Source organism: Lytechinus pictus, chromosome 2 (genome assembly GCF_037042905.1).
Source record: "Lytechinus pictus isolate F3 Inbred chromosome 2, Lp3.0, whole genome shotgun sequence".
Classification (NCBI taxonomy): Eukaryota; Metazoa; Echinodermata; class Echinoidea; order Temnopleuroida; family Toxopneustidae; genus Lytechinus; species Lytechinus pictus.
Window position 1 is genome coordinate 56,920,456 of NC_087246.1, and position 19,504 is coordinate 56,939,959.

Genomic DNA, 19,504 nt, shown 5'->3' on the forward strand with positions numbered 1-19,504 from the left:
TAATAATGTACAACATTTTGTTTTGAGTATTGCAGAGATAGTAAAAGTTTCTTTCCACCTACTTAAAAAAAATTAAAGTCCAGCAAAATATGAATCCTGTTTTATGGGCAGTCATGTAAGTTAGAAGATGCCTTACCCCTCAGGTTCATGTCAAGGATTTATTGGGTGACATTAGGGAGGGAGATGTACACCAGAGCTGAGCAACAAACAAGGCTAGACAAGCAAACATCTTGTAGCAAGGTCGGTAATAACTAAGAGGGCAGCAGTATCATTTTCTTTCGCCGCCGGGCAATACCTGACCACCAGCATCACTGCAAAATCAATTTTGCTCCAGCGCCCATATATTTAAGTCGTGCATATTTCATCCGTAGCTGGCAATATGCTAGTAGGCCAGTTTGGTTAAGGGGGTGCTTGTTATTAACGAAGGGATTATTATTAAAGCTGCGTCCTCGTTCCTTCCCCTACTGTGGCTGCTATGGAAGGCAGACGCACTAGACTTGATTTTTCTTTAATGAGACTGTCCAGTGCGAGGACTTATTCTGCTGCAATGAAGATAAGGCGAGGTCACTTAAGAGGGGAAATTCTAGGTAAACATTGATGTACAGCCGGTTTTTTTGGTAAAAGTTCAATAACATGAATTACAACTGGAGTAGTAACTAGCATTTTATTCTTTAAAAAAGTGTAGAGTGTAGACATTTTTTAACCGTTGATTCTTTGTGAAAAAGAAATTCCTTGGATAACTGGCACCCATCTCTGTTTTTTTGTTTTTTTTTATTTCCTTTTTAACACGCCCCTTTGAACTAATTATCTTTCAATTTAGCAGAGTTGCCAAGTAGTGTAGATTAATTGTATTTTGTATGAATTCATCTCGGTGAAGCAGTCGGTTTGATTCTGCAGTGAAAGCCGTTTTCTCCATTTCTATACGTGTATCTGCGACTGACCGTTGGGGTTTGTTTGCCTATTCGTTGATAGTTTGCCTTCAAACTAAAGCCATCCATGTAGCCAGGACAGAAGAACTGATAGCATATGATTGGTAATAGTTCCTGTTGTCATTTACTGCCAATTAAAATGTCTGACAAGTTGAGGGGACCTTCCCTTAGGAGCGTGAGTGTGTCCGCAGCATGTACATACATATACCACCTCCCAGACCGAGTCACCTGACGTGGTAAGGTCGGTTAAAGGGAAACATCAGCGAACAGCTGTGACACAGTTAGGAAATCAAGTCTGGCGCAGTATACAGGTAGCGCGATTGACTGCACTGCCAATGGCTATGGGAGAACGAGCTGATCGGCCAATAAAAATCCGTCAAAAGGTATTTGCCGGTATTGGGCGAGTCATAGAGAGATCTAGAGAGAGAAAGGAAGAGAGAGAGAGAGAAAAATGGTTTGGTAATTGGCTGTGTGCTAGTCACGTCTGTAGGAAACCCTATAATATGCCAGCGCAGACATAATCACACTTTTGTGGGTGAGGACATTCGTGTACACAATGAAATACAACTCAGAGTTTGACTCTAGCCCTGAGACTGTCTGAATGACAGTGTGTACCCTGCGTGTGTGTGTGTGTGTCTATCTGCGGTTGAATATTAAGTGTGTGTGCGTGCTGGTGTGAGACAATGAGAGAGGGTGAGATAGAGGGGTATCGCGGAAGGCTTAGTGCACAATCTGTCTGAGCAAGAGACCGGTAGAGCAGGAGAGAGCGGGAGAGAGAAGACCGCTGTATATAGGAGTGTACACAGAAGGGAGACGGGCAAGTACACATTCAGCAGACAGACATACATTGAGCCACAGCAGGGAATGACAATCGCTCACAGTAGTAGGAGTGTACGTGTGCGGTGAAGGAGTTCAGGAGCAACTCTACTCTGGCCGCCTATCCATACATCTTCGCCGTTCCCAAATGACATAACATGTATGAGGCGGCAGCAGCCATTCTCCCGGATCTTGTGATATAGTTCTGCACGTTGGTGCTGCGACCGTTGTCACTGCTCCTGCTGCCAGGATTACCTTACCGACCGTCCCGTCGCTAACCCGTGGCAGTAGCTCCTACATTCTATGCGCACATCCATTCGTTATTGCCGTGGTCACGGCTTTCCAATTGCCTCATCCAGCCGTTCCCGACTTAACGCACAAACTATGTACGTAAGTCACGACGTTTTGGTATACATCTTGAATTGTCTGCTAGCTTTTCCTTTTTGTGGCCATCCTTCTACACAGGATTTCACGGTACAGGGTATTTCTAGGATATACTTACAATCAATGCCTTATACGATATTTGGATCTACATTATGATTTGCTTTTCTCATTGGAAATGTCATGCCATGGATGAATCTAAAAATAACTCTAGCAGACGACAATGCATGCCTATGTAGCCTGTGCTCTGGGATTTTTACAACGAGTTCTACTTCCTTTTTATATGCTTGTTATGTTTGTTTTGTGCCACTACACACATAGTTTGCCTTGGATATATCCATTTGTTGATTCAATTCTTTTGTCAGACAGATATCAGGTATGTTCCATGCTATAATCCTCATTTTGTCTTCTGTGAGACTTATTGGGAGACTAAACCTTTTTGGGTGGGTTTTGATATTCTTATATAATAATTTTCCTTCTTTGGCATCGCTATTTCCTCCACATGTTTTTTTCATATAGGACTGCAAAAAAATATGAAGGCCCCTCATCCATACAGAAATTTATCTAATGAAAGTTAAGAAGTGAAATAATTCCGTGCTTATTACATGAAATTATTGTACTGTAAAAAAAAAAGGAAAGATTAGATTTATAAGCCTATTTATTCTATGTAAATAGTAAGACTCACTTTATGGGGGGCAAAAACTTTCCAAATTCAATATGAATATCCCGAATGAGGAAAAGGTTTCAGAAAAGGTCACCAGCCATTGTATTGATGTTCGAAACACTAAAAAAAAACCTCTGAATTCAATGCTTCATACTATGCACCATTATCACGTAAAAGGTCTGATCACCTTCTGGTTTCAATATTCCAGTCGAATGCTGAACTTTATGCTCCATTATTGTAAATGAGGCCGTATGTACACCAATGACGAGGTACTTGATACCTAATCAACCTTATATATCATGTCTATTATGTCTGGCAATCGGTTGCGTTAGCTTCTGTAGACTTTGTGCATCTTGTCAACTAGAACAAATATTTAATCTGGCGTCTCAATAATGCCGTAAAACTGATTAAAAAGAGAAGAATGTGCTTTAAAAGTGTACTGGCGACCCATTATATCAATGCCATTTGTGGCAATGCAGGCTTTATATATATATATATACAGTATATATATCACAAAGTCTGGTAAGATTATCTGCAGGATACGCTACTCCCCCTCCCTCCTCGCCTCTTACAGATATGGATTTAGATAGAATATAAATCATGGAAGTGTTTTTAATTCAGCGATGAGTGGGCCCTGATTTCATTTTCATGCTCGGAGAAAAACATGTTTTTGCATGTAATAACGCAGACAAATAGTGCTCATGTGAAAGTAATTAATGGATGTGGGTGGGTGTGCATGATAGCAATGTTTCTATGGATGAAATGGTTTGGTGCAATATATATGAGGATGTGTCTTCCATATATATATATATATAGAATCCACCCACAGCATAGTATTTTTTGATGGATTGATGATAGAATAATGATAATAATAATGATAATAATTATAATAATGATGAAAATAATGATAATAGTAATAATATAATAATATTTGTAGGGTGCTTTATACGGAAGTTTTAAAGTGCACAGGAGGGCTGACTAACTAATATAAACAGTGAATCCATAAAAAAATAGAAAATCTACAGGCCTGTAAACAATATTTTCTGACATTTCATTCATATATCCCAAAATTCTTGGTTACTATTAACGAAAGATATGATGACCTATATCTAGTTACATTTTGGTGTATATCTAGAAAAGTAGATTATGTCTTGTGCTCTGCTATGGACAACCATCGGTCAATAAACAGGAAAAGCAAGGACAATTGCTTTGGATACTAGATGTTATTATAATAGGGCCTACATGTACATACATTATACAGACCTTGCATTGGCTACAGTATAGAAGCCTCCGTCTTCTTACACAGAGGCCTGGGCGTAAAGGTCTACTACATCTATTTTCTTTTTTCATCCTTGCTCTTCTCCCTACATTTTATTGATATAGAAATGGGTATAAATCTCTATTTGTCATGTCTGTCCATCTTTTTCTTTCTCTTTCTCTTTCTATCTCTCAGATGAGTGGATATTATTGACTGGTTTCAAGCCAGACAGGGACACTGTGGTGACCGTGAACTGTCTGTTCACACACTCAATATCATAGTGATACATTTTTTCTCTCTCCTCTTTCCCGCTCTCTCTCATCTCTCTCCATTCCTCTCTATTTCTGTTTTTGTATGGGGCCTACATGCAAAATTGTGCATTTTCTTTGTTAAAATTGTTTGGAAAATCTATATTTCACTCACTATTTGATATCTGCTCATTAGTCATAGCATATACAGTAATGGATGTCACTTTTGTTCATATGTGTTTTTGATTTTTTTAAATCTCCTAATATATTGTATGATAAAAAATACACAACCCTTTTTCATCCTCTCCTCCCCCCCCCCCCTCTCTCCTGTCCACTATGCCTCTATTTCTTTGCTCCCCTTCCCATACTCTCTCTGTATTATTTATTCATGTCTTCTTCAGCTACCCATATTCCTCTTTCCATTTTTTTATATCTCCCAACCCCCCCCCCCCCGAACCTCAATATTTCTTTATTCATGTTTTCATCAATTCATATTCCTCTTTCCGTTGGTTTTTCTTTACTTCTCTCCTCTTCCTTCCTGTCATATGCTAGCAAACTGGACTCCAGTCACCCCCCCCCCCTCCATGGATGCTTTCATACCATCTGAACAAAAAAAAGTGTTTGCTAGTGTGAAAGCACTAGTCAAGGCCATGGGTTGGCAATCTCTATCAGTTCTGTTGAAGTCTCATTATTTGTTATTGGAAATCTGTAACCATCTGGCCTTTGGCCTAGCTGGTCCCCAAACTGCTACTATAAATGTCAACAATATGAATACAAACTTAACACGAAATTCTGAAATCTATTTAATGTGTCTATTTCTTTTTCATAGTTGTTTGCATGCATAGCGCCACTTTACAAGGCCCTCATGTGCCAGAAGTCACACGAATGCCTCTAATTTACGGTAGATCCCCTGGTCTAGGCCAATTCTGAATTGTGTATAAAAAAAAAAAAAAAAGCAGGTCAGAATTTTGGTTGTATATCTCCATTACACACCCCTGCGTGATGTACATGTAACATAAGGTTTGCAATTAATAGCAATATCGTATTGGCCAATCAAGATCACCGTTTCATGTGGATTTCTTTAACAGACCTCAGAGAATTGTCTTCAGGCTTCTCTTCCAATCAAAATCAAGAAAAGTTTTCAAATCTGACAACTTGTCGAATGAAAATGTGAATGAAACTCTCCCCATATGTGAAACCCAAATGTGCTAAACCTCTGTGTATCAGGGCCCTCAAGTGGCTTTTTGCAGGTTCAAGAGTGTACCAGTATATAGCCATACAGTACCTACAGTACTACATCATTAAAATTTATTGATTTACACATTAAAACCAACGATCTGTAGATGAATGCAGCGACGACGCTCAATTTTATTGTCTTATTTACTCAAGGCATGTTTGAAATGATATCTATATATAGAACTTGATAGCAGATACTTTGAACAAGTGTATTATCTCTCTCTCTATACGGGAGTTCAATGTCTGAAAAAATGAAAGTTTTCATCAAATAACCAGAGACATCAAAGGGAGTAAAGGCAAACTTTTGGAATATTAATTCTAAATTTTACGGATTGAAGAATCAAACAAGCAGGTAATGACACCCCCCCCTTCTTGTTGCTATTTTGTATGACATGTGTTTGAGCATTAGGTGTGTAATGACTGGGGACTTGTACGTCATTTGCGATCGAAATGATCACCTTTGTATCCAGCGACTTGTTGATGGCAAAGCCGAAAGGGATTATTTTCGTTAAAAGAAATAAAATCCTGGTTGGGGAAAAAATGATAATAACATGCAGACAAACATGTTGGCTGGATGGGAGAGGTCTGCTTCACTGAAATCGTGCTCCATGGGAGCATGTATTGATATCATAATGTTAATCTATGTTAAATGCCTTTTGAGCTTGTCTGTTCCTCTCTCTTCCTCACTCTCCTGACCCAGACAGACCTAGTCTCCTCTGTGCAGACCCTTTCATCAACATGTACCACTTCTCGAGCGGAGTTGTGCATTTTCACAAGAAAATGGTGTATCGCGTTATATTTGAGTTAAGTACTCGCAGTGAAACGTGTGTGACGTTATTCGCCCCTCTCGTTGTTGTTCACGATCGGTTAGGCAGGAATCCTGTGCCATAGCCGAGACAAATAAGGAGTATTATTGTCTGGTTATGAAGACCATTATAATAAAGTCAGACAGGATTCTCTCATCTTTCTCGGTTTCGCTTGGTTCCGGGTTGAGATCATATTTTTCTTGATTCATACAGGAACACAGCAGGGTGTACATCATGTTTCTTTTTCATCATCCATGATATGTCCCCTCTGGCCAACCCCCCCCCCCCCCCACTCCCTTTCTTTTTTATATCTATGCTCAGCTTAGAGTAGAGGCTTTCAGATCTGCCTCGAGTTTTTTCCCTTTCATTGTACCCAGTAGCAGTGACTGACAAAAGTTATTCATCAATGTAATATTCGCTTTCCATGCTCTACTTGCTTTTAAGAAATGCCCCATCCCCTAACAAAGGGGTAAGGAAGAGAAAATGTACTTATTTGTTGGGGGGGTGGAGGGGAATAATTGGGAATTATGCATATTTGTGTACACAAGCACAATACCCCCCCCCCCCCCCATTTAGGGCCAGATTGAGTGAAGGGAGGAGGAGGGGCGGAAGGTGATGGAAAAATGGGTGTTTACTGGGTTTTTTTCGGGGGGGGGGGCACACTCAACCATATTGCTCTACACACACACACACACATCAGTTAGAGTCACATTAATGGTAGTCTTTGGTAATTGAGATGCAATTTACAGGCATTTATGGTGTTTGCAACACACAAACTAGAAATACAGAGAAAAAATATTGTTTGCGAGTAAAAAATGTGACAGAGATGGTGAATGTTAAGTGAAATATTCGCTGATAATAAGGAGTAGGGGGGGTGAGCATTCTATGTTTTTTTTCTTTATTTTATTGAAATACAAAGGGTAACACCAAGATTAAACGGAAGATGCATGCTCCCCCATCGAGTTTGACACATGAAATTCAACCAAACATAAACATAGATCAGAAGGGCAGACATGTTATGTCTACGGAAGAGCATAAAGTCAATGTTTAATTATGTGAAAAACGCACTCTGCAAACGTGGGCACAGGGGGGTTGGAAAATACTGCGGGTTCTATCTGCACGTAGAAAGAACAAAAATAGCTCGACTCCTGCCAGCATGTTGTTTCAAAGTGTGGCGAATGTCTGAAATGTAAACCCAATAATTAGAATATGATTGATGGATCTATGTGTGTTTTACTCGTGTGCAACTGTGTGAACATTTACGTAGGGATCATTCTTTGATTGACTCCACTTCGATTTTTGCTAGTCAAAGAAAAAAGAGCCATAGTCCACACAAGATTTTTTTTAATGACAAAAGAAGGAAGTGGCCACAAGCTGAGTTTCGCTTTCCTTTCTGCTCTTTTGTGATAGGTGCTTGTCTTTATTGATATTTTGTCTGGGTGTTTTTGTGTCGATAACCACTTGAAATGATCTTGTGAAAATAAATCACATTATCAATACTTCAAGCAAATGTATAGAGGGGTAGCCTTCAGACTGAAAAGTATTCTATGGAGCTTTGTTGTTAAAAGGGGTTTGATGCTATGTTTAGAGAGACCAGACAAATAGTTATTGTTATCTACTTTTTCAAGTGCTTTTATATATCATTATCAAAGTGAGTGGAACCACTTAGACTAGTTTCTGTGACCAGTCACAAGTTGATGTACAGTATCACCTTATTATCTATCCATCAGAAAGAAGAATTATGATGATATGTGAATTGTGAGCAATAGTTGACCAGATTTGTACGCACAGTTTGTCGTTAAAATCATAGAATTCTACCCCCATGTTAAAACTCGTCCACGTTTTAGTGCCTCTCATAGGCTACCGGAGCAGGCACTTCTGTGCTGTTTGTATATGTGGCATCTGGCATCAAGAACAGATATAGCTGGGACTACTGGCTAGCGAGTGTTGGGAGTGGTATTGTTTGCAGAGTCTTCCAAACATCACAGACATACATAGACATGGATGAAATCATGAGGAGAATTTGACTTTATGTAATCTATACCACATTCTTTCATCCCTTTATCCCTCTGTCTGTCTGTCCGTCTCTCTCTGTCTCTCCTATCCATTAATTCTCTCTCCTATCCTCTCTCTGCGCCAATGTCTCCTTTTTTTCCCATCTGTAATACCTTCTGTTCCCTTCCTCTTCTCTCATTTCATCTTCACTTTATTCATTCATTCTGTCTTTCATTGCATCCGCTCTCATCTGTACCTCTCCATCTGTCTATCTCTCTCACTGCCATTATCATCATAATCTCATTCTCTAATTCGGTATATCATTCTTGCTGTGCGCCTTCTTTTTCTCCTTTATCTCCTTTCCATCATCTCATTTATCTTTCTTGCCATACCTCTTCTCTTACCCTGTATCTTTCTCATTTCACCCATTTGCGTGTCTGTTTTTCTTCATTTCTACCTATTTTTTTAGCCATCTGGTTTGGTAAAAAGCAAGAGTTGCTGTCACATGCATTTAGCTGGAATATCTCTCCCAGAGCTCAGACTATGATTCATAATAATGTGGCTTTGTCTGTGTCTTAATCCAGTTAAAATTCTGTCCTCGATAGACTTTTGCCCTAGAAACAGGCTATCGTGTTCTTCTTTCCAGCCAAGCCAACCACACACAGTCAACTGTGTTTAACATGTCATCATGACATTCATGAATCTGTTTGAGAAATGTATGATAGTCCACAACACGTCAGCCCATAGAGCTACCAAGGTTTCATAATTCAGTTTATCAGATCGGACTTGGTTATCATTTTTTTCATACTAATGAAAATTAATATACATTTTGAAAATTGATTTTGAAGTTGATAATATGCATTTCTTGAAAAAGTGAAGATTTTTTTATATCGCCTGAGCCCAGCTGAAAGACTTTTATTCAGGCTTGGCACGTTGTTCAATATTTAAATGGCCTTTGCAGCACTTTTTTCTCTTTCTAACGATGCAAAATATTGTTCTTTTTCCAGTATTTCATACTATTTCTTGAATAAAAATACTGAATGTTTCATGAAAAACACCCTTCCCCAAAAGGGGCATTGCTCAAAAATCTACTGCAGACAAATTAGAATATTATGTAACCACCCATGATATTGTTTATATCTCTCCTTGTCAGATCCAAAGTTAATTGTGATAGATATATTAAGTATAATTTATCTCTTCGTTATAAATCAGAATAGTAATGTTGAAACCTCTAAACAATTCCCTTTCTCTTCCTTTTAAATTATTGCAGGTGCAAGAGAAGGAGGTAGCACTAGCAGCGGTGCCTGGCACATGGAATATTTTGTTTTGGTGTTTCTGGCGCCGTTGACTGTCGTGTGTCTGTGCTGTGTCATCATGTTTTACTACCGTCGCAGCAGCCGCCTAGCATCACACTCTTCTTCGCTACCAACCTCCAGTTACTCTATTACGTCAGACAATCCTCCCGTACCGGTAAGTTGCTTCTATCGCAAAACTGTTCCACGACATTTGCTCCGGCGACAATTGCTCCACTCTAAATTCCACACACTAATCAAATGACCAACTTCAACTGGGTTTAACACCATACCCTACTACCCTAACCGGAAACCCAACATAAAACCCTATTCTAACCCTAACCCTGCATCTTATACGAAATTAACCCCAGAGCAATTGTCTCAGAAGCAAATGTCGTGTCACCCGCAAAACAATCAACCATCGAAGAAAAAATTATTTTAAGTATTTCTAGAGCTAATATATTTGAGCTCACCAGACAAAAAGACAAAAAAAATTGCATTGTATTACAATTTACATGGGACCATATGGAAATTTCCATGGCTCTTTTAGTTTTTCAGACTCTTTGAGGCTATTTATAGGAAAATTTGCCTAAAGCCCCTGTGTAATTTTTCCCTGTCGAGGTGGGATAAGTAATGACTACTGAATGCTATCATTCTTATGAGAAAGACACATGGGTCAGATGCATAAAAAGTTGCGAGGCTCTTGCTTGTGCTTGAAGCAATTGCTTTCCAGCAATTGAAACTGTTTATGCATCTGACCCATTACAATGGCATTTGATTTTAAATTCTCTGCTGTTTATCTAGAAAAACTACAAAGATATTTTGTCGAAGAAATTGGGATGAAATATTCTTTTTTTAATATCTTAATAATCTGCTTTTCATTATCCAGTCTTGAAATGATAGGCAGTTGTTCAGGTATGTGAAATGTTTTGACTCAACCAGAAACAAATGAACTTGTATGTGACTATGATTGCTGTTCCAAAACATCGATTATTTTCAAGGTTAGGGTTGGTTTAGTTTGTGGCTAGAATACCAATGAATTTAGTCTACTGGTATACCATGTACTAATACACAGTCAGTCGTAACATTGTTATTTGTTAAAGAATTAATTACAGCCATCATAACAATCCTTCTTCCGCTCTCTCTTTCTCTAGCCACAGATTTGATGAAAGATGATGTGGGAAAATATCTGGTTGAATACTGTACAACCACTTTAAAAAACTAACCTTTTTTTTTGCAGTAGAAGCCACAAAATAATCTACCATATAGAATCACAGAATTATTAGAAATTTCTGCCAAATGTATCTACTCTTCATATCACTGATGAAAATTGAAGAAGTGGAAGTCATGCCATGCCCCTCCACAAAAGTAAAAAAATAATTTTTAGCTGTTTTTTTTACTATAAAAGAACTGTCATTTTCTGTTATAGAGGAGGCAAAAATTTTCCTTCATAATGTCAACAAGAATTTACAAACTCACAATGAATATTTTCACCTTCAGCACAACAGGAGACATCCCCTATAATGAAAAAAAGATGCACAGTATCTCCCATTGGTTTTCCTTTTTTCGTCCCAAGTTTGATCCTTTGTGCGCAGTGCCTCTCTCTTCATCCTAGCTCCCCTGGATCTCTGATGCTTGGGTCATGGGGTCAGGTCAAAGGTCATAGCGGGGTACCCTGGAACATTGTCACATTTAATCTAGGCAGAATGTCTAACTCATTAACAATGCTGGTTATCAAGCGTGCTTTAGGCTGATAAGCTTGTGTTTTGTAAATGGAAATGAACATGTGAAATGAAATTTGGGTATACTCTATACAGGGACCCAGAAAAAGTACAGGGATTGATATTAAAGGAGAAGTTAACCCTGACAATTATTTGGTTTTAATAAAAACAAACATTTTACTTTTCAAGGCAAATTACCAAAATTCCATCATTCTGCTTTGTCTTTGATGCCTAGTAAATGTATAGACTCTAGATCTGTTTAATATTTGGAAACTCAGTAGCAAAGAGCAGCAACTGAATGATTATGAAAGGCATCTAAAGTAAAATGTAACAAGTTATCTCATTTGATCCCAGTGGATAATATCCTAACAGCAGAATGATACACCACCCATTATCTATTTCTTCCTTTCAATTTACTATTCCTCTTCTGATTAAATTTTAAGTTTGTTTTTAATGCTTAGCATGATTCATAGACTTGTTTTTTTCACTTCATTCTTGAAGATGTTGCTGGCAATAGTTTTCATTCACAATTTCTGTCACACTGTGACAACAATTTTCTCTACTGCCAAGCCATTCTTTGAAAAGTTTGAAAGTATTCCAACAGTTTGAACTTACTCTGAATGGGATACTCTCTGTTGAATGTGAAAAACTTTCCACCAAAAAGAGAAGACGATTATAATGAGATCATGATGATGAAATGAACCGATGCCTGATTTGATTTCTGAAAATAGTTACAGAATTGTCTGTTTTCTTTCCGCAGGTTAATCAGTCACCTCTGATACCAAGCCATAGATTCTCTGCGCAGCATCAGCAAGAGAGGCTAAGAAAGCAACGCGAGATGGTCTGTTCACACAGTGAGTCAACGGAGAAGTTCCCCACGTCAGTATGTCTCCCGGACGAGGACGAACCACAGCACATGCGTGACAATGTTAGAATACACCGGGAGGTTATGACAGAAAACGGCATCAGAGCACCGCCAAATCGGACTGTATATGACAGTGAGAGGCAAGATTTAATGATACAGTGTCGTAGCAAAACGGAAAACCTTCAGCGGCATCCGGTGAGGCGGAGCCCGTCGAATGCATCGAACGGCTCGCAATCCAAGCGGGGCGGAATCGGGAGTCGGGCAGGGGTTGGTGGAGGATATAAACATGGTGCAACAGCGGTGACGACGACGACAGCGACGTTACAAGGAGGAGGATTGGAGGCGATTGACAGCGAGACGCGCAGCCCGTTGAACTTAGTAGACTCTGATTCGGAAGGGCCACCGCCGTACGCGAGCTTAGTCCAGACAAAAAACAATATTATCAATGTGTGTGATGATAGTAGAGTCAGTACAAGTAACAGCACAGATGGACTCCTGCAATGCCAACAACCACCCTGCACTCCTCCTTGTCAACCAAACACTAATGGAAGATTTAATGCCAGTGCTCGAGGGGCAAATAGGGGCAGTGGAGTCAGACTAAAGCATGAAGGTGCAGACTGTGTCTGACATAGCTTCAAGCGCTCCTTGTGGACTTGTTTAACGTTTGTCAGGTTGCGTTAGGGTGCAAAAAAATGTGAATTTTAGAGTATATGGGTACGGGCATGGGGCTTTTAAAGGGAAGGGTTAGGTTTCGTCAAAGCACTGTGTAACCCGTCGCCACTTGTTTAATGACTTGGAACGCAGTCTCAAATGTACAACGTGGATAACAACGTGATAATAATCCTTTTCTTGCTTGTCGAATTGTGGAGTGGATATTTTGAAGGAAAAAAATATATGAATCAATGCTTGGCTGCCTTTTCTTCATCTCATCAAATGACAGTACCTGGTTACCCTAAGTGCATCTTGATCTAGTTCTTGTTTTAAAAAAAAGAAGAAAAAAATGCATCTGGAAAGGGGAATTCTCTGCTGTTCAAAAGCTTTGTAAAATGTGCAAGCACTTTTTTTAGCTTTAACCAATGTTACAGACACCGTCACACACGTATAGTTACAACCTGGTTGGAGTGATCCAAACTGAACAATACACCTCTCCATGTTACAGTATTCAACCTTGGGATATTATATCACCGCTGATCTCTGGAAATATATCATTTTTCTCATGTATGCTGTTCATGTGTACATCAGCATAGGAAACAACATGGCCATGGCTTGTTTAGACAGTTTCTCATCACCTTTTAAAAGAATTTGATTATTGCTGTTGTATAGAGGTGGAACGGGGGAGTGTTTCATCAAATAGCCAGTGATTTTTCTCTGACTATTATTACCTACTGCGAATCCTTGCATCTGATTGGCCAAAGGTAAATTAGTAGGTGAATATGACTGACTAAACTTTTCATGAAATGCCCCCCTCCCCAGATTACGGAAACATCAAGCTGTAAATCCTGCAAGTCTCCACAAATTGGCAACAACTCTTAGATAGCGCCATTAAATGGGAAGTTCACCCTCATGAAAAGTTTATCGTAAAAATAACAGAAAAGATAATGAAATTATTGGTGAAGGTTAGAGGAAAACCTATCAAAGATTTTAAGTTATTTGATTTTTGTTTAATCTGTAACTTCATGTGTGAGCAGTTTCCTCATATCTCGAGACAAAAAAATCAATAAAATGTCATTTTCTATTAAAATTAAAACAGATTATATTGTACCATCAGTATATCAAAAGACAAATCATTTCTCACTTGCACTGAAAGAAACAAAATTTTAGTCATCGTGAACCATTAGAAAAATGAAATTCATGCATTTTATATTACACAACAAAGGGGGAAGCTGCTAATTAATGACGTCACAAATCAAAAGCATCAAATTCTTTCTTAATATGTGTCAGATTTTCTACTTACCTTCACCAATATTCTGTTATTTCTTATATTTTCTCAAACCTTTTGTCAGGGTGAAATTCCCCTTTAAGGGTGTCCCATAATGCTCACTGTTGGAAAGCAGAATGTTCATTTTGAAATGCAGATCGAAAGCATAGCTCACATAAAGATGGTTAATGAAGTTGTAAAAAACAATTATTTAATTTGAAAATCCTTTAAAATCAAGGCTAGTTGTCTTAATACTTAACTAAGGAGGCTAGGAAATATAACCAAAGATCACATTCATCGGTGGTTTATCAGTTTATATATTTTCAATATTTTGTCTAAAGTGATTGTTGTATCAGGGCTTCTCCTAGAACCACACTTGCAGCAAAGACGTACATCACGAATGAGCCCTTTTGTAAGTCTATGATGAACCTTTCAATATAAAAGCACTACATGAAAATGACATGGCCATCTTATGAACCCAAAACATTTCAGAATATCTATTCCGAGTAAAAAAGGTTCAGTAGTAATGCACCCTCACCTAAGCATCTGTGACAAGAATGCAACCCCATTTAATACTGAGGTTTGCAATTAATAATGAATTGCAAATATGAAAGCAGGGCTTGAATTAATTCCAAGACCATCGATGTCATCGATGCCTCTTCCGTTGTGCCCTTATTTTTATTTGTCCCCTTTATGCTGGGCATCATATAAAAATGTGTCCTATGGAATAGTGGCCTTGCCCTAAAAAATATCAAAATTTAATGCCTTTGAAAGAACAATTCCGATTGGTTCCTGATCAGTGTTTTGATCAAAATGTGTATGAAACAATGATCCTGATTGGCCATTGCTTGTTAAGTTATTAATTGCATATCTTTATGTGATGGAGCCTTTTTTTCTTCCTTTTTATAACCACAACTACAGGACTATCTGGTTGAACTGCATTCTGTTACAATTACGATGATATTTGTCCTTGCATTGGGAAAAAAAGTTTGATGACAACATTTTTCACTTGTGGAATTGACACATACACCAACTCTTACACTTCCAATTTATTATTCAATAAATTCGTGTTAAAATTTCATGCTAAAATTTGTACAATTACATGTACCCAAGAAGTTATTTGAACAATATTAATGAAATGATGGTGTTCAGATATATTTTTCTCAAAATTTTGTTGACAGTAGAAAAAGATGGAGCTATTTGTAACATCTGGTTTTAACACACGTCTTGGAGGTATTCGCTGTCAAAATTATGTTTTAAAAAAAGACCTACACATACATGTATCTTTCATATTGTTTCGAAGGGCATTACTGTCTTGTAACATACCAGCAAGTGATATTAATTTTATTTCGATATATATTCGTGGAAAATCCATCACCATTATTCATACATGTCAAAAACTACCAAAATTTTATTATATTGGCATTTCCCATCAGAATATAAGATGCACCAACCTTTTCCATGACAATCTCCAAACATTCCCCCCCCCCCCAGAAGCACCTGCATAGTTCATATATTAGTTGTAACAAGCCAGATGGAAGGATCTTTACTTAATCTTTCTAGTTATGACAGGCATAATTTTATTTTAAAGCTCTGTTAACGTCTGAGCATCTTGGAACTTTCAAAGCAACCATAACTCTATTATTTTGGTCATAGACCAAGGGAAAGTGGATCTTTGAAAGCCAGCTAAACTAAGTGTGTGAGTTTGTATTTTATAGAAATCCTCTCAAAACAATGTTATATCTTATTGTTTTATCTTATTGTTTTCTTTGCATTTATCATGCTAGTTATTATGCCAACCAACCAAAGCCAAAAGACCCCCGACTCATCTGCTTAATGATTTTTGTATCTAAAGGAGTTTATGTTAAACCTTATTGTGATTGAATTTTATGTATTTTCCATTTTGGTCAGAGAGAGATTGATGAAAGAAAGGAAAGTAAGATTATCCACAGCTATTAAAAAACAAAAATCAAACATCACATTTCCACTTTCACATTTTCTTGCTCATTTACCAACCAAAAACAGAATATAATTCTGTTATTGTGACCAACTTTTCAAATGTTTTTTTCTCTCTTAATAGTACAAAAATAAGACAAATCTTGCTACAGTGACCTTAAACGACCCTGTCCATTTCTGTTTCTAGTGAATGAAACCACCATAATTGGTTTTGATGTCATTTTTTATGTTAATTTTATTCTTTTGTCTGTCTCATTTCTCTCTCGTTGACTAATTAGTAATTTGATAGAAGAAGATGGTGGATATATACCATTCAAGAATGCATACTTTGTATCGGCCTAAAGAAACGATACTTCTGAGTACGCAAGCTTTGGGATGTATCAAATGTATAAAGGGGACAGAGGGGGATTGGTTCTCACAGTCTCATATTAACTCACCCCCCCCCCCTTCTGTGAGTAGGTGTTGTGTTTGATTGGCACAAAAAATCTTTAAAACATGATTTTGAATGTTTGTTTAAATGATTTAAAACCTATTTTTGTGTTTATTTTGCACAAAAAATACATATCCAAACCCTTGTAGGTGTATTATATCCAAAGAGCTCTGATCATGATTATAAAATTATAATGGTATAGAAAGAGCAATTCTCCCTAATTATGTCTTCGCACCATTTATAGAAGTTTGCATTTGAATAGATAGAATCTATGGCAAATATCATAGATGTGGAAAAAAATTTGTATGTTGAAAAAAATATAGATTTTATAAATTGCAAGACCATTTGCATTTGAATCCATTGAATTTATGGCAAATATCATAGATATGAATTTTTTACTCTTTTTGTTTTTAGTATGTTAAAAATATATTTTATAAATTACAAGACCATTTGCGTTCTTGTATTTTGAAATAATTTGTCCTCAAATGTGAACATTTATGATGAATTTGAGTGAAATATTCAAATTGTGTTTCCGCCAAGCATAACATGCTGATTGATTTATGTTAGGCAATTAGGTTGGTTGGAACGACACTTGATACATCCCACTACTTGCTACTCAATCTTTGTGCAATCCATGCATTCTTGATCTGGTTTTCATTTCATTTACCGATCATAAATTGTATTGTTTTCAGTCATTCATTTATCATGTGGAAAGAATAATATCTTTGTATCTTGTTCATAATGATGTTTGCGAGATACTTCTACAGATGTCTGAGGATATCAAAGATTAGTTGAAATAATTAATGTGATTTATTATTTTGTTCATTATGTGTTCCAGTATATACTACTGCCAAGCAGATACCTTTGAATTACGAGACATGATCTCTCCGTCTTCTGTCATTTAATAAGTGTGTGTCCAGAGTATAGGAAAGAAGAACAGATGTGACGTAAAGGATGCGTTAGTCAATTTTGACGGTTCAAAACAGACATACTAGCCTAACTAGAATATAACTCATTTGGATCATCAAATTAATTGCATTTTTCCTCCTTTTTTTATGACTGATATTACTTGCCTACACTGACTTCAAAATTCCTTAATTCAACTTGTTTTGGGTGGGGGATTTGGGGCCATATAGCAAACAGTACAGATGCCATTTGCATTAGCAGAAAGTTGTTTGTTTTCTTCTTTTTTTTCTTCAAATTTCTACCAAATGTTTGATATGCTTGACATGAATCAGGGACTTTAAACAGGATATCTAGAATCGGCTAATAAGTCCTTTTTTTTTGGGGGGGGGGGGGTCCAGACCAAAGAATAACTTCAATGATAACCCACCAAATTTATTCATTTTTTGTAATGTGCTTCATCATGTTACCAATAATCTAGCAATTAATATACACAGGAAAGCTGTGTAAAGTATTGATCCCTTCATTTTGAAAGCAGAAAACTCCAAAAGATATTCCATGTGTGAAGCTGCAGTAGCAAGCATGTGATAGTGTTTCAGTCGCGTGGTAAAAAAAAGCTTTTTAACAAAGAACGCCTGCAGCTTAAAGTTGCTGGAAGATTTATGAAATAATTCTGTTCACATGCAATGTAATCATTGTAATCTTTATTATATTGTTGGCCAAGAGGTAAAAAAAATCTTTGTTTAAAATTGATCTAGGCCTGTCTGTCATTGTTCAACATTTTCTGTACTAGCCTCAAACAAAAGAAGGGAGAGTAAAAAAAAGATGAATCTGTTCTTGTCGTCATACACTTTCCGTTCTAGGGGAAAAAAGAATTTTATGAAATTATTGATTATGAATGATTAATGTGGTATGTAATTTTTTTCTTCATTTTTTTATTTGTGTATTTATTCATTTTTGCATGCCATGAAAATTGTTCTGTGATGCTGAAGAAAATGTAATGGTGATATGATGAAGAAAACGATAAAAAAACAAATCTCCAAAGTCTTGTTTGAGTGTACGAACAAGGCTGAATGGCATATAATTATATTGTTGTTTGAGCCATTGTCTTTAAGGATGATAAAAAAGAGAGTTTACAGTTAAAAACTGAGCAGCAATTGATGATAAATAAAAAAGAGTAAATATGAAGATGCTTCACATACAAAACCTGTGTATCACTTGTGATCATTTTTATTGTCAAAAAAGGCCTACGCACATGTCCTGTTCCACGATCTGATTTTGGAACAAATCGCATTGTGCTCATTAAGTATATGAAAAGTATATTTTCAAATTAATTGTATGAAAAGTAATATAACACTTTTGGATGATTGCAGGTCTTTTTTTGTGTGTAAAATTGTTATGTCATTGCGACTAGATATTCAGTTCGCTTTTATTCTAATAAGGATGGTAGTTGTATAATCACAGAGTTGAACGTCTTGAAAGTATTTGTGCGATGATTTGGTACTTTACACAGTAAGATATTCAAAGTCTCAATATTTGCATCAAATTTTACTACATCTTATTTCAAAATCGAGTCAAAAGACCAGTCCTAATGTGTGCGATGGCCTTAATGTTATAGTGTAATATGGGGGGTTCACTAAGATTAAAGTGTGACTTACAGTCGCTCTTCAATTCCTAGTTGGTCATTTAGTCATCAGATCACACTTGGGGGGGGGCGCATGTTCCTTCAGTGTCTGCAATAAGCTTAACGGACAAGTCCACCCCAACAAAAAGTTGATTTAAATAAAAAGAGAAAAATCCTACAAGCATAACACCGAAAATTTCATCAAAATCGGATGTAAAATAAGAGAGTTATGACATTTTAAAGTTTCTCTTATATTAGCATTGTTTAATGCTATATGGTTCAGTCAAGTTGGTCCTTACTGTCAAATCTGTAAAAAATGAAATATTATATAATAAACACAATAAAAAAATAAAAGAAATAGTGAGTGAGGGGCATCATCGACTGTCTCATTTGCATGTCACTGAGTTGTGCATATAACTGTTTTATGAAAAATAAACAAAACTTTAAAATGTCAAACTTTCC

The 19,504-nt window shown here is 37.1% G+C and overlaps 1 protein-coding gene across 3 annotated transcripts; it reads left to right on the forward strand.

Annotated features, from left to right (window-relative positions):
• Positions 1 to 1,437: 1,437 nt before the first annotated feature.
• LOC129253920 (uncharacterized) lies at positions 1,438 to 18,624 on the forward strand. Of its 3 annotated transcripts, none has more exons than XM_054892353.2 (3): positions 1,438 to 2,131; positions 9,604 to 9,803; positions 12,107 to 18,624. In XM_054892353.2, the coding sequence occupies exons 2-3, from the start codon at positions 9,645 to 9,647 to the stop codon at positions 12,836 to 12,838; spliced, it is 891 nt and encodes a 296-aa protein (XP_054748328.2). In that variant the 5' UTR covers positions 1,438 to 2,131; positions 9,604 to 9,644; the 3' UTR covers positions 12,839 to 18,624. The 3 variants fall into 3 exon arrangements, with proteins under 3 accessions (XP_054748328.2, XP_054748329.2, XP_054748330.2); XM_054892354.2 differs by having other exon boundaries at positions 1,452 to 2,135; XM_054892355.2 differs by having other exon boundaries at positions 1,653 to 2,502.
• Positions 18,625 to 19,504: the final 880 nt, after the last annotated feature.